Source organism: Apodemus sylvaticus, chromosome X (genome assembly GCF_947179515.1).
Source record: "Apodemus sylvaticus chromosome X, mApoSyl1.1, whole genome shotgun sequence".
NCBI classification, from domain to species: Eukaryota; Metazoa; Chordata; class Mammalia; order Rodentia; family Muridae; genus Apodemus; species Apodemus sylvaticus.
In genome coordinates this window covers 151222510-151237741 of record NC_067495.1, presented here as the reverse complement: position 1 = coordinate 151237741, position 15232 = coordinate 151222510, and the positions used below count along the sequence as shown (strand labels likewise).

General features: G+C 40.4%; 1 protein-coding gene and 1 pseudogene across 9 annotated transcripts in view; one reads left to right on the top strand and one right to left on the bottom strand.

Moving 5' to 3' along the window:
* F8 (coagulation factor VIII) overlaps positions 1–15232 on the top strand; it is a 201958-nt gene that overhangs the window by 39008 nt on the left and 147718 nt on the right. For all 9 annotated transcript variants that reach the window (XM_052171818.1, XM_052171820.1, XM_052171819.1 and 6 more), the window contains one exon: positions 2026–2238. In XM_052171818.1, the coding sequence (XP_052027778.1) occupies positions 2026–2238 (213 nt within the window). The remainder of the gene's footprint in view (positions 1–2025; positions 2239–15232) is intronic.
* On the bottom strand, positions 14639–15197 carry LOC127675451 (ADP-ribosylation factor 1-like; annotated as a pseudogene).

The following is a 15232-nucleotide window of genomic DNA, read 5'->3' as shown; positions in this document are numbered from 1 at the left end:
AAATGGGACCTAGCATGGCTGCCCTCTGAAAGACCAACAAGCAGCTGACAGAGTCAGATGCAGATATTTGCACCTAACCAATGGACAGAAGCAGCTGACCCCTGTGGTTGAATTAGGGAAATGCTGGAAGAAGCTGAGGAGGAGGGAAATCCTATAGGAGGACCAACAGTTTCAGTTAACCTAGACCCCTGAGATCTCTCAAACACTGGGCCACCAACCACGTAGCACACACCAGCTGATATGAGGCCCCCAACACATATACAGCAGAGGACTGCCAGGTCTGGGTTTAGTCAGAGAGGATGCACCTAACCCTCAAGAGACTGTAGGCCCCAGGGAAGTTAGAAGTCAGGTGGGATGGGTGGTGCGTGGTGGGGACATCCTCATGGAGACAAGGGGTTGGGGAGGAGTTATGAGATGTGGAACAGTCAGAGGGTAGATCAGAAGGTGAATAAAATCTGGACTGTAAAAATAATAACAGCAATAATAATAATTATTAATAATGATAAAAAATAAACAGAGCATTTCTCCAAAAAATCTGAGCTGGGGAAGAGAATCATCCACATGAAAGGTACAACTTGAGGAAGGGAGAAACACAGAAAAACAGCAATGCAGATGACACAGAAAGCTGACCCCTCTGCATAGGGACAGCTCAACAAACTGAGGAAGGACAGATCATCAGACTGCAGACTGGAAAACCTTGATACTGAAATATACATTTGCTGAAGAACAGATGATCAGGAGTGCAGTTATGAAGAATCATTATATCAACAGATCTTCATAAGGATATTATGGTTGTTAAGTTCGTGGGACTGATAATTGTTTCTGATAATTGTTAAGCTGTGCACAATTTTTAGCTTAAACAGAAAGAGGAAAGTTGTAGGGGAATTTTAATCGAGGGGAACATGTTTGCTCTGGCAAGGATCATCCTAAGATATGATTCAGCTAGAATGCAAAACATGCCCTGCGTTTTGTCTGGTTTTGTGTGTCAACTTGACACAGGCTGGAGTTATCACAGAGAAAGGAGCTTCAGGTGAGGAAAGGCCTCCATGAGATCCAGCTGTAAGGCATTTTCTCAATTAGTGATCAAGGGGAGGGGGGAGGGCCCCTTGTGGGTGGTGCCATCCCTGGGCTGATAGTCTTGGGTTCTATAAGAGAGCAAGCTGAGCAAGCCAGGGGAAGCAAGCCAGTAAGTAACATCCCTCCATGTCCTCTGCATCAGCTCCTGCTTCCTGACCTGCTTGAGGTCTAGTCCTGAGTTACTTTGGTGATCAACAGCAATGTTTCCACAGTGTAAAAATAACTGAATAAACCCTTTCCTCCCCAACTTGCTTCTTGTTATGTGCAGAAATAGAAACCCTGACTAAGACACCCCAGATTACAATATGATGTGGCTAGAATTCAGATTCACCCTTAGTACACACATTTGATACCTAACTATGAGGTTGAGGTTAGTTTTAGAAGAAAGCAACCATGTTTGAAAGTGACATCAAATTGAGGGACAGTCTAACTGATGAATCAGAGAAAGATTTAATTGAGTAAGTTAGATATAGGTTATGCCCAACTCATATGAGAACAGAGAGGAAATACAGGCTACTCAAGGGCAATGAGAACTGGGGTGGTGTGTGTGTGTGTATGGCAATTTTGCTAGAACAGTTTTACAGAGACAGGTTGCAGAGAGCATAAGCAATACACAGGTGAAGACAGAATGAATCAGAGAACAGTAAGGACTCAGAAGATTAGAACGTATTGCCAAAGTTAATATGAGGCTAAGTACAGAAATTTAATGAGAAGCTGAGAAAAGCCAGATTTAACCATTCAGTGTGAAAGATGAGATTGTACAGAGGCTAGAAGCTTCCAGGCCTAAGTCTAGGGATAGTTAGAACAGGGAAAGAATTGTTCTGGGGCCTAAGCAATGTATTCATACAGCTTTAGTATGTGTCTGATCTCATCCCTTCATCAGAGGAAATAAAAGCAAAATTTACGTGTAATAGACACAAAAATGCAATTTATACCTTCTTTTTTTAGGAGATGAATATGAAGATCAGACAAGCCAAATGGAGAAGGAAGATGATAAAGTTTTCCCTGGTGAAAGTCATACGTATGTATGGCAAGTCCTGAAAGAGAATGGTCCAATGGCCTCTGACCCTCCATGTCTCACGTACTCATATCTATCTCATGTGGATCTGGTGAAAGATTTGAATTCAGGCCTCATTGGAGCTCTACTAGTATGTAAAGAAGGTAATTATACTAAAGAATGGGATTGAGATGAGACAGAGAAGGACAAAAACAACAGAATCTGTTGTTAACTGTGAGTTTTTGAATTCTTTGTTCTGAAAAGGGCTTCTTTTTCCTGGAATTATACTCACAGAAAGGAGAATAATCCAGTTTTTTTTTAATTTTTTTTATTTGAGATAATTTATTTACATGTCAAATGATTTCCCCATTTCTAGCCCCCCACACCCCGAAAGTCCCGTAAGCCCCCTTCTCTTCCCCTGTCCTCCCACCCACCCCTTTCCACTTCCCCGTTCTGGTTTTGCCGAATACTGTTTCACTGAGTCTTTCCAGAACCAGGGGCCACTCCTCCTTTCTTCTTGTACCTCATTTGATGTGTGGATTATGTTTTGGGTATTCCAGTTTTCTAGGTTAATATCCACTTATTAGTGAGTGCATACCATGATTCACCTTTTGAGTCTGGGTTACCTCACTTAGTATGATGTTCTCTAGCTCCATCCATTTGCCTAAGAATTTCATGAATTCATTGTTTCTAATGGCTGAATAGTACTCCATTGTGTAGATATACCACATTTTTTGCATCCACTCTTCTGTTGAGGGATACCTGGGTTCTTTCCAGCATCTGGCAATTATAAATAGGGCTGCTATGAACATAGTAGAGCATGTATCCTTATTACATGGTGGGGAATCCTCTGGGTATATGCCCAGGAGTGGTATAGCAGGATCTTCTGGAAGTGAGGTGCCCAGTTTTCCGAGGAACCACCGGACTGATTTCCAGAGTGGTTGTACCAATTTGCAACCCCACCAGCAGTGGAGGAGTGTTCCTCTTTCTCCACACCCTCTCCAACACCTGCTATCTCCTGAATTTTTAATCTTAGCCATTCTGACTGGTGTAAGATGAAATCTCAGGGTTGTTTTGATTTGCATTTCCCTAATGACTAATGAAGTTGAACATTTTTTAAGATGCTTCTCCGCCATCCGAAGTTCTTCAGGTGAGAATTCTTTGTTTAACTCTGTACCCCATTTTTTAATAGGGTTGTTCGGTTTTCTGGAGTCTAACTTCTTGAGTTCTTTATATATATTGGATATTAGCCCTCTATCTGATGTAGGATTGGTGAAGATCTTTTCCCAATTTGTTGGTTGCCGACCTGTTGGTTGTTTGTCCTCTTGATGGTGTCCTTTGCCTTACAGAAACTTTGTAATTTTATGAGGTCCCATTTGTCAATTCTTGCTCTTAGAGCATACGCTATTGGTGTTCTATTCAGAAATTTTCTCCCTGTACCGATGTCCTCAAGGGTCTTCCCCAGTTTCTTTTCTATTAGCTTCAGAGTGTCTGGCTTTATGTGGAGGTCCTTGATCCATTTGGATTTGAGCTTAGCACAAGGAGACAAGGATGGATCAATTCGCATTCTTCTGCATGCTGACCTCCAGTTGAACCAGCACCATTTGTTGAAAAGGCTATCTTTTTTCCATTGGATGTTTTCAGCCTCTTTGTCGAGGATCAAGTGGCCATAGGTGTGTGGGTTCATTTCTGGATCTTCAATCCTGTTCCATTGATCCTCCTGCCTGTCACTGTACCAATACCATGCAGTTTTTAACACTATTGCTCTGTAGTATTGCTTGAGGTCAGGTATACTGATTCTTCTCAGCACCTCATGGTACCTTCTCCAAAATCGACCATATAATTGGTCACAAGACAGACCTCAACAAATATAAGAAGATCGAACTAATCCCACGCCTCCTATCAGATCACTATGGATTAAAAGTGGTCTTCAATAGCAACAAAAACAACAGAAAACTCACATACACGTGGAAACTGAACAATATTCTACTCAAAGATACCTTGGTCAAGGAAGAAATAAAGAAAGAAATTAAAGACTTTTTAGAACACAATGAAAATGAAAACACAACATACCCAAATCTATGGGACACAATGAAAGCAGTCCTAAGAGGAAAACTCATAGCCCTGAGTGCCTCCAAAAAGAAAATGGAGAGAGCATACATTACCAGCTTAATGACACACCTGAAAGCCCTGGAACAAAAAGAAGCTATTTCACCCAGGAGGAGTAGAAGGCAGGAAATCATCAAACTCAGGGCTGAAATCAATCAAGTAGAAACAAAGAGAACCATACAAAAAATCAACAAAACCAGGAGCTGGTTCTTTGAGAAAATCAACAAGATAGATAAACCCTTAGCCAGACTGACCAAAGGGCACAGAGAAAGTATCCAAATTAACAAACTTAGAAATGAAAAGGGAGATATAACAACAGAAACTGAGGAAATCCAAAAAATCATCAGATCCTACTACAAGAGACTGTACTTAACACAACTGGAGAATCTGGAGGAAATGGACAATTTCCTTGACAGATACCAAATACCAAAATTAAATCAGGACCAACTAGACCATCTAAACAATCCCATAATGCCTAAAGAAATAGAAGGAGTCATAGAAAGTTTTCCAACCAAAAAAAGCACAGGACCAGATGGTTTCAGTGCAGAATTCTATCAGACCTTCAAAGAAAACCTAACACCAATACTCTTCAAATTATTCCACAAAATAGAAACAGAAGGAACACTACCCAATTCCTTCTACGAAGCCACAATTACGCTGATACCAAAGCCACACAAAGATCCAACAAAGAAAGAGAACTTCAGACCAATTTCCCTTATGAACATCGATGCAAAAATACTCAATAAAATTCTTGCCAACCGAATCCAAGAACACATCAAAACGATCATCCACCATGATCAAGTAGGCTTTATCCTGGGAATGCAGGGTTGGTTCAATATACGGAAATCCATCAATGCAATCCACTACATAAACAAACTCAAAGAAAAAAACCACATGGTCATTTCATTGGATGCTGAAAAAGCATTTGACAAAATTCATCATCCTTTCATGCTTAAAGTCTTGGAGAGAACAGGAATTCAAGGCCCATACCTAAACATAGTAAAAGCAATATACAGCAAACCGGTAGCCAGCATCAAACTAAATGGAGAGAAACTTGAAGCAATCCCACTGAAATCAGGGACTAGACAAGGCTGCCCCCTTTCTCCTTATCTTTTCAATATTGTACTTGAGGTACTAGCTCAGGCAATTCGACAACATAAGGAGGTCAAAGGGATACAAATTGGAAAGGAAGAAGTCAAACTATCATTATTTGCAGAGGACATGATAGTCTACCTAACTGACCCAAAAAACTCCACTAGAGAGCTCCTACAGCTGATAAACAACTTCAGCAAAGTGGCAGGTTATAAAATCAACTCAAGCAAATCAGTGGCCTTCCTATACTCAAAGGATAAGCAGGCTGAGAAAGAAATTAGGGAAATGACCCCCTTCACAATAGCCACAAACAGTATAAAGTATCTTGGGGTGACTTTTACCAAACATGTGAAAGATCTGTATGACAAGAACTTCAAGACTCTGAAGAAGGAAATGGAAGAAGACCTCAAAAAAAGGGAAAACCTCCCATGCTCATGGATCGGTAGAATCAATATAGTTAAAATGGCCATTTTGCCAAAAGCAATATACAGATTCAATGCAATACCCATCAAAATCCCAACTCAATTCTTCACAGAGTTAGAAAGAGCAATTATCAAATTCATCTGGAATAACAAAAAACCCAGGATAGCTAAAACTATTCTAAGCAATAATCCAGTTTTTTTAAGCAGTGATATCCATTCTATGTAATCGCAGTGAAGACTAGTTTAAGAATATTTAAGATCTACAGTTAAATCTCTGTTTCCAAATAATTGTTGCATTTCACAGGGTTTCTTCTCTCCTTTGTTTTTCTAGAACTTGGCTTTAAAAGTTTCAGGGAGGAAAACACATTTGTGTGTCTGAACAGTGACATATTAACTAATTCAAGTGTCTATTTTATTAGCCAATGACATACACAAATCTGAGAAATTCTGCATTTACTCATGTCTTGTTATTCTAAAGATAATCTTATTTATCTGCTAATTAATTTATAGTTTAATACCATAAACTTATAAATAAGTAAACTTATAATTTTAATTGTTTTCTGTGGAAAATCAGCTTCGTTGTAACACATCGTTTGAGTTATCTATTGATCATTGACTACATAATTTAGTAGAATAAAGCAAAAATAATATGTTATTTCTCTTTGTTTTCTTTGGAATTTGGAACTGTCTATGAATGCATGATTTATAGTCAAAACAGTGGTCAGAGATGATATCACCTCGAAGGTATTTCATATGGCTTAAATCTATGATTAGAAGACTTAAACGAGATCATCGCCACTTGATGTCTTCAGCTTAGGCAATAAAAGAGAGCTAGATGTTTTATATGGTCTCAAGAATAAGTCCATTGGAAGCTGCACTATAATTACTTTTTTTTCTTTTCTTTTTTTCATTATATGTATTCTTTATTTACATTTCAAATGACTTCGTCTTTCCTGGTTCCCGCCCCCAAAAATCCCATAAGCCATCTCCACTCCCCCTCTACCTCAATCACCCCCTCCCATTTTTCTGTCCTGGTATTCCCCTATACTGCTAAATCAAGCCTTTCCAGGACTAGGGACCTCTCCTGCCTTTGATGTCCAACAAGGCCATCCTCTGAAGCCATGGGTAACACCAAGTATACTATCTGATTGATGATTTTGTCCCTGGGAGCTCTGGGAGTACTGAGTGACTCATAATGTTGTTCCTCCTATGGCACTGCAAACCCCTTCATCTCCTTGGGCCCTTTCTCTAGCTCCTCCATTGGGAACCCTGTGCTCAGTTCAATGCCTAGCAGAGAGTGCCCCCCCCCCATATTTGTCATGCACTAGCAGGGCCTCCCAGGTGACAACTATATCCAGTTCCAGTCAACAAATACTTGTGGACAACTATAATAGTGTCTGGGTTTTGTAACTGTATATGGAATGGATCACTAGGTAGGGTAGTCTCTGGATGGTCTTTCCCTCAGACTCTGCTCCACACTTGGTCTCTGTATCTCCTTCTGTGGGTATTTTGTTCCCCCTTCTAAGAAGGACAAGAGTATCCATACTTTGTTCTTCCTTCTTCTTGGGCATCATTTGATATGTGAATTGTGTCTTGGGTAATCCAAACTTCTGGGCTAAGATTCACTTATCAGTGAATGCCCAGTTTTCTGAGGAACCACCAAACTGATTTCCAGAGTGGTTGTACCACCTTGCAATCCCACCAGCAGTGGAGGATTGTTCTTCTTTCTCCTCATCCTCGCTGGCACCTGCTGTCTCCTGAATTTTTTTTGAAGATTTTTTTTTAATATTTTTATTTTCTATATTCTTTGTTTACATTCAAAATGATTTCCCCTTTCCCGGATCCCCCCTCCCCATATGTCCCATAAACCTTCTCCTCTCCAGCCCTTCTTCAATCACCTCCCTCCTTTTTCTCTGTCTTTATATTCCCTTCCCATGGTAGATCAATCCTTTCCAGGATCAGGACCCTCTCCATACTTCTTCATGTCTCCTGAGTTTTTGATCTTAGCCATTCTGACTGTTGTGAGGTGAAATCTCAGGGTTGTTTTGATTTGCATTTCCCTGACGACTAAGGATGTTGACCATTTCTTTAGGTGCTTTTCAGCCATTCGATATTCCCCAGGTGAAAATATGTTGGATATTAGCCCTCTGTCCTATGTAGGGTTGGTAAAGATCTTTCCCCAATTTGTTGGTTGCCATTTTGTCCTATTGACAGTGCCCTTTGCCTTACAGAAACTTTGTAATTTTATGAGATCCCATTTGCCAATTCTTGATCTTAGAGCATAAGCTATTGGTATTCTGTTCAGGAAAATTTCCCCTGTGCCCATGTGCTCAAGGCTCTTCACCAGTTTTCTCTTCTGTTAGTTTCAGTGTGTCTGGTTTTATGTGGAGGTCCTTGATCCAGTTGTACTTGAGCTTAGTACAAGGAGATAAGAATGGATCAATTTGCATTCTTCTGCATGCTAGCCACCAGTTGAACCAGCACCATTTATTGAAAAGGCTATCTATCTTTTTCCCACTGGATGTTTTAGCTCCTTTGTCAAAGACCAAGTGACCATAGGTGTGTGGGTTCATTTCTGGGTCTTCAATTCTATTCCATTGATCTACTTGCCTGTCGCTGTATGTATACCATGCAGTTTTTAACACTATTGTTCTGCAGAACTTAAGGGCTGGGATACTGATTCTCCCAGAAGTTCTTTTACTGTTGAGAACACTTTTAGCTATCCTGGCTTTTTTGTTATTCCAGATGCATTTGAGAATTGCTCTTTCTAACTCAATGAAGAATTGAGTTGGGATTTTGATGGGGAGTACATTGAATCTGTATATTGCTTTTGGCAAGATGGCCATTTTTACTAACCCTGCCAATCTACAAGCATGGTAGATCTTTCCATCTTCAATTTCTTTCTTCAGAGCTTTGAAGTTCTTATCATACAGATCGTTCACTTGCTTGGCTAGAGTCACACCAAGAAACTTTATATTGTTTGTGACTATTGTGAAGGGTGTCATGTCCCTAATTTCTTTCTCAATCTGTTTATCCTTTGAGTATAGGAAGACTACTGGTTTGTTTGAGTTAATTTTATATCCGGCCACTTTGGTGAAGTTGTTTATCAGCTGTAGGAGTTCTCTGGTGGAGTTTTTTGGTTTACATAAGTATATTATCATATCATCTGCAAATAGTAATAATTTGACTTCTTTTTTTCCAACGGGAATCCCTTTGACCTCCATTTGTTGTTTAATTGCTTTAGCTAGAAATTCAAGTACTATATTGAATAAATATGGAGAGAGAAGGCAGCCTTGTCTAGTCCCTGATTTTAGTGGGATTGCTTCAAGTTTCTCTCCACTTAGTTTGATGTTGGCTACTGGTTTGCTGTATATTACTTTTACTATGTTTACGTATGGGCCTTGAATTCCTGTTCTTTCCAAGACTTTTAGCATGAAAGGATGCTGAATTTTGTCAATTGCTTTTTCAGCATCCAATGAAATGACCTTGTGGTTTTTTCTTTGAGTTTCTTTATGTAGTGGATGGCTTTGATGGATTTCCATATATTGAACCATCCCTGCATCCCTGGAATGAAGCCTACTTGATCATGGTGAATGATCATTTTGATGTGTTCTTGGATTCGGTTGGCAAGAATTTTATTGAGTATTTTTGCATCAATATTCATAAGGGAAATTAATTTAAAATTTTCTTTTTTGTTGGATCTTTGTGTGGTTTTGGTATCAGCATAATTGTGGCTGCATAGAACGAGTTGGGTAGTGTTCCTTCTGTTTCTATTTTGTGGAATAGTTTGAAGAGTATTGGTGTTAGGTTTTCTTTGAAGGTCTGATAGAATTCTGCACTAAAACCATCTGGTCCTGTGCTTTTTTTGGTTGGGAGACTGTCAATGACTGCTTCTATTTCTTTAGGGGTTATTGGACTGTTTAGATGATCTATCTGATCTTGATTTAACTTTGGTATTTGGTATCTGTCTAGGAAACTGTCCATTTCATCCAGATTTTCCAGTTGTGTTGAGTATAGGCTTTTGTAGTAGGATCTGATGATTTTTTTGGATTTCCTCAGTTTCTGTTGCTATATCTTCTTTTTCATTTCTGATTTTGTTAATTTGGATACTGTCTCTGTGCCCTCTGGTTAGTCTGGCTAAGTGTTTATCTATTTTGTTGATTTTCTCAAAGAACCAGCTCCTACTTTTGTTGATTCTTTGTATAGTTCTTTCTGTGTCTGTTTGATTGATTTCAGCCCCGAGTTTGATTATTTCCTGCCCTCTACTCCTCTTGGGTGTATTAGCTTCTTTCTGTTCTAGAGCTTTCAGATGTGGTGTTAAGCTGCTAGTAGTGTATGCTCTGTCCAGCTTCTTTTGGGAGGCACTGAGAGCTATGAGTTTTCCTCTTAGCACTGCTTTCATTGTGTCCCATGAATTTGGGTATGTTGTACCTTCATTTTTACTGCAGACCAAAATTCAGCCACTGGATAACCAGGATTCTTTGGTCCAGGAAGGCACAGGTTCGGTGAAATGACACACAGATACCAAGGTGGTTTTTGGATCTGAGTGTATTATTCTGGGTATCCCCTGATCCAGTCAAGTTAACATCTCAAATTAAGCATCACATTCATCTGTCAAAGCTTCAGTACAGGGTGTTTGCCCATCGTCCAGTTGGCCAATTGGCGAATGTGATTAAACCGCTTCTTCATTGTGGCTCTCCTGTTATGCTAGCCAGAGAGCTGGGGAAAGACATCTCCCACACCTAGCCACCTGGGTGAGGATGGCGGCATTGCAGAACTTGGAGAACCGCCTAGCCCATGCTGTCCTCCCAAGAGCACCTCTGCCTAGTCCACCTGCTGCATTCCTCTGTGCCATGCCTGGGGATGCCCTAGGCACCGGGGTGATCAGCTCCACCTTCAGCCCCTAGCCCCAGCCTGAGGATATAATTGGGGAGTCTCTGTGAGTAAAAAGTATAACCCAGACTCAAAAGGTGAATCATGGTATGCACTCACTAATAAGTGGATATTAACTTAGAAAACTGGAATACCCAAAACATAATCCACACATCAAATGAGGTACAAGAAGAAAGGAGGAGTGGCCCCTTGTTCTGGAAAGACTCAGTGTAGCAGTATTCGGCAAAACCAGAACGAAAGTGGGAAAGGGGTAGGTGGGAGGACAGGGGAAGAGAAGGGGACTTACGGGACTTTCGGGGAGTGGGGGGCTAGAAAAGGGGAAATCATTTGAAATGTAAATAAAAAATATATCGAATTAAAAAAAAAATAAAAGACAACCATACTCCAGGGCAGGCCACATGCCTAGCAATGGTTGGTCAGCACAAAACAGAAAAAAAAAAGTATAAACTGTACCCTGAATCACATCTGGATAAGTTAAGGATGTTGTTTTGGCCAATGACTCCCTAGGTGGGGTTTGCAATTGTCTTTAACAGACTCTGGATCTTTCTATCCCAGTGAGCCTGGGTGGAGACAGCCTGTCTGCTTAACAGACAAGGTCAAGAGTTAAAGGTGGAACAGGATTAACTTGTCTGTGGATGTTCCTGAGGTATCCAATTCAGTTGCAAATTAGCAACTCAAAAGACAGAAAGCCCGGCCTCTGGGATGGGGGATGGCACTTCGAGCTTTGCACCAACTCAAATGTAAATTCTTTCTAATTTTCCCAACACATACCTGTTCAGCAAGGACATTGTATGAGGCTCCTCAAATGTAAATATCTTCTAATTTGAGCCTATTGCCCAAATCCACCCATCCTGCAAGGACATAGTATGAGAGTCAAATAACAAAACGAGCCCGTAATTTTAGGGTTCCTGGAAAATTCTACTGCCTGCTATTACTGCTTTTTATACCATATCTGGAGCCATATTTCATATATATCCTGTTGGGTGGTAAATGTAATTACATAAACGATTGGAGCAAAGCGTTGCAGAATTTTTTGGCTACAAAATGGATTCTTTTACATCTTAATTTGCTTGGTTTTTCTTAGTCCAGGCTACTAGGAAGGAGGAGAGCTTAGAAGTATAGTAAATTGCCAAATGAGATTTTTGGCTTCTAAATAGGGGTGTTCCGAAAAGCCCCCAAGAGACATTTCTCGCTTCAGTCTGTAAAATTTTGTTTTACAGATTTCATTGGGGCCACTGCTGTACATTTTCATTAAATTCTAAAAAGTATTTGATTTCTTTCCTTATTTCTTCCTTGACCAAGATATCAGTGAGTAGAGCATTGTTCACCTTCCATGTGTCTGTGGGCTTTCTGTTGTTTATGTTGCTATTGAAGACCACCCTTTCTCCACAGTGATCTGATAGGAGGGATGGGATTAGTTCAATCTTCTTATATTGGTTGAAGTGTGTTTTGTGACCAGTTATATGGTCAGTTTTGGAGAAGGTACCATGAGGTGCTAAGAAGAAGGTATATTCTTTTGATATAGGATGAAATGTTCTATAGATATCTATTAAATCCATTTGATCCAAAACTTCTGTTAGTTTCATTGTGTCTCTGTTTAGTTTATGTTTCCCTGATCTGTCCATTGAGGAGAGTGGGGTGTTGAAGTCACCCACAATTATTGTGTGGGGTGTGATGTGTGCTTTAATCTTTAGTAAAGTTTCTTTTATGAACAAGGGTGCCCTTGTATTTGGAGCATAGTTGTTCAAAATTGAGTGTTCTTCTTGATAGATTTTTCCTTTGATGAGTATAAAGTGTCCTTCTGTGTCTTTTTTGATGACTTTTGGTTGAAAGTCTATTTTATTAGATTTTAGAATGGCTACTCCAGATTGTTTCCTGGGACCATTTGCTTGGAAAATTGTTTTCCAGCCTTTTATTCTGAGGTAGTATTTGTCTTTGACACTGAGATGCATTTCCTGTATGCAGAAAAATGTTGGGTCCTGTTTATGTGTCCAGTCTGTTAGTCTGTGTCATTTTATTGGGGAATTGAGTCTACTGATGTTAAGAAATATTAAGGAATACTGATTGTGCTTTCTGTTATTTTGGATGCAATTTTTACATTTGTGTGGCTATCTTCTTTTGGGTTTATTAAAAGAAGATTACTATTTTGCTTTTTCTAGTGTGTAGTTTCCCTCATTTTGTTGGTGTTTTCCATTCATTACCCTTTGAAGGGCTAGATGTGTGGGAAGATATTGCAAATTTGTTTTTGTCATGGAATACCTTTGTTTCTCCATCTATGGTAATTGAGAGATTTGCTGGGTATAGCAGCCTGGGTTGACATTTGTGTTCCATTAGGGTCTGTATGACATTTGCCCAGGCTTTTCTGGATTTCATAGTCTTTGGTGAGAAGTCTTGTTGAATTCTGATAGGTCTACCTTTATATGTTACTTGACCTTTTTCCCTTACGGCTTTTAATATTCTTTCTTTGTTTAGTGCATTTGGCAGTTTTATTATTATGTTACAGGAGGAATTTGTTTTCTAGTCTAATCTATTTGGAGTTTTGTAAGTTTCTTGTATGTTCATGAGCATCTCTTTCTTTAGGTTAGGGAAGTTTTTTTCTATAACTTTGTTGAAGACGTTTACTGTCCCTTTAAGTTGGAAATCTTTGCTCTCTTCTGTACCTATAATCTTTAGGTTTTGTCTTCTCATTGTGTCCTTGATTTCCTGGATGTTTTAGGTTAGGATCTTTTTGAATTTTGCATTTTCTTTGACTGTTGTGTCAATGCTTTCTATGGTATCTTCTTCATCAGAGATTCTCTCTTCTATTTCTTATATTCTGTTGTTGATGCTTGGATCCAAGACTCCTGACTTCTTTCCTAGGTTTTCTATGTCCAGAGTTGTTTCCCTTTGTGATTTTTTTATTGTTTGTATTTCCATTTTTAGATCCTGGATGGTTTTGTTCAATTCCTTCACCTTTTATGTTGTGTTTTCCTTTAGTTCTTTAAGGGTTTCTCCCTGTTTACTTGTGCTGTCCTGTATTTCTTTAAGAGAGTTGTTTATATCCTTCTTGAAGCTCTCTTTCAGCATTATGAGCTGTGATTTTAAATCCAAATCTTGCTTTTCTGATGTGTTGGGGTATCCATGGCTTTCTGTTGTGCGTGAAATGGGTTCAGATGGTACCATATTGCCTTGATTTCTGTTAGTATCGTTCCTATGTTTGCCTTTTGCCATCTGGTTGTCTCTGGTGTTAGTTTGTCCTGCTGTCTCTGGCTGGTGCTTGTCCCACTTGTGTGCCTGCAAGCCTGTCTCAGCACCCCTGTGTGACCAACTTTCCCCTAGCACAGATTGCTATGGGGCTGCTCAGCTCCTGGTTGCATGTGGGGCCCTGGTGGACTGAGTTCCTAGTGATCTTACACCGGGGTCTTCTCTGAGTTCCCAACTGCACCCGTCTGCTCGGTCACAGGAGCAAATATGGTGGCCTTACCTCTAAATGCGGGACTCCCTCTAAATGTGTAACTCCCTACAGGGCAGATGTCCCCTGGCAGGATAGGTGCACAGAAGGCTGTGGTGCTGCCCTGCTCCTGGGTGTAGGTGGAGCTCTGGCGGTCTGAGTCCCAAGTGATCTTACACTCTGGTGTTCTCTGAGTACCCAGTTGCACCCGTCTGCTCTTTTAACTATCTTTTAAAAAATGTACTGAGTTTGGGTTAAAAACCAACTACCAAATGGATACCGACACCAGTCTATGGACCATTGGCTCCCAGAGTCCAAATGTCCCTACACCCAAATCCCTTCTCAGTACTGACAGTGAGTTGATTCTCTTTTTACAATGAAAAGGCTAAATAATATTGCATTGAAGTACCAGAAACTGCCTCAGTAGAAACAGAAACTGTTTAAAGTATTAAATAAAATCCTGGCTGCAGGCTGCATCTGCACCTGTACAGCATGGTGTGATGCACAACATGACCAACCCCTGAAGATGGCTTCTGGCACTCAGGACCACAGAGTTGCATTGTTTGTCACATGAGAGGCAAGCTGAGGGCAGAGAAGAAGTGAGAGGGAGGGAGGAGTCTAGTACCAGAGCTGATTAGACAGCCAGTCTAGTTCTTCATAGAGCCTGTTCCCACTGGTGACACAGGTAGCCTGAATGTACCAGTTCCTGTGGCGTAGAAAGTGCATCCCCAGGTTGTCTGTGATTTTGGCTGTATTCATAGCATTGGGGAGGTCCTGCTTGTTGGCAAACACCAAGAGAACAGCATCGTGGAACTCATCTTCAGCTAACATCTTCATGAGCTCTTCACAGACTTCATTCACAGGCTCTCTGTCATTGCTGTCCACTAAGAATATCAAGCCTTGGGTGTTCTGGAAGTAGTGGCGCTATAGAGGCCAGATCTTTCTTCGCCACCCACATCCCACAAGGTGAAGCTGATATTCTTGTATTCAACAGTCTCCACATTGAAACCAATGGTAGGAATGGTAGTCTTACAATTTCACCCAGCTTCAGTTTGTATAGAATTGTTGTCTTCCCTGCAGCATCCAGGCCCACCATGATAATGCTCATTTCTTTTTTTGCTAAGAAGGCCCTTGAAGAGGTTTGCAAAGATATTCCCCATGCTTGTAGACAGGTGGAAGCGATCCCACCCTGACTTGGTTCTTAACCCATAT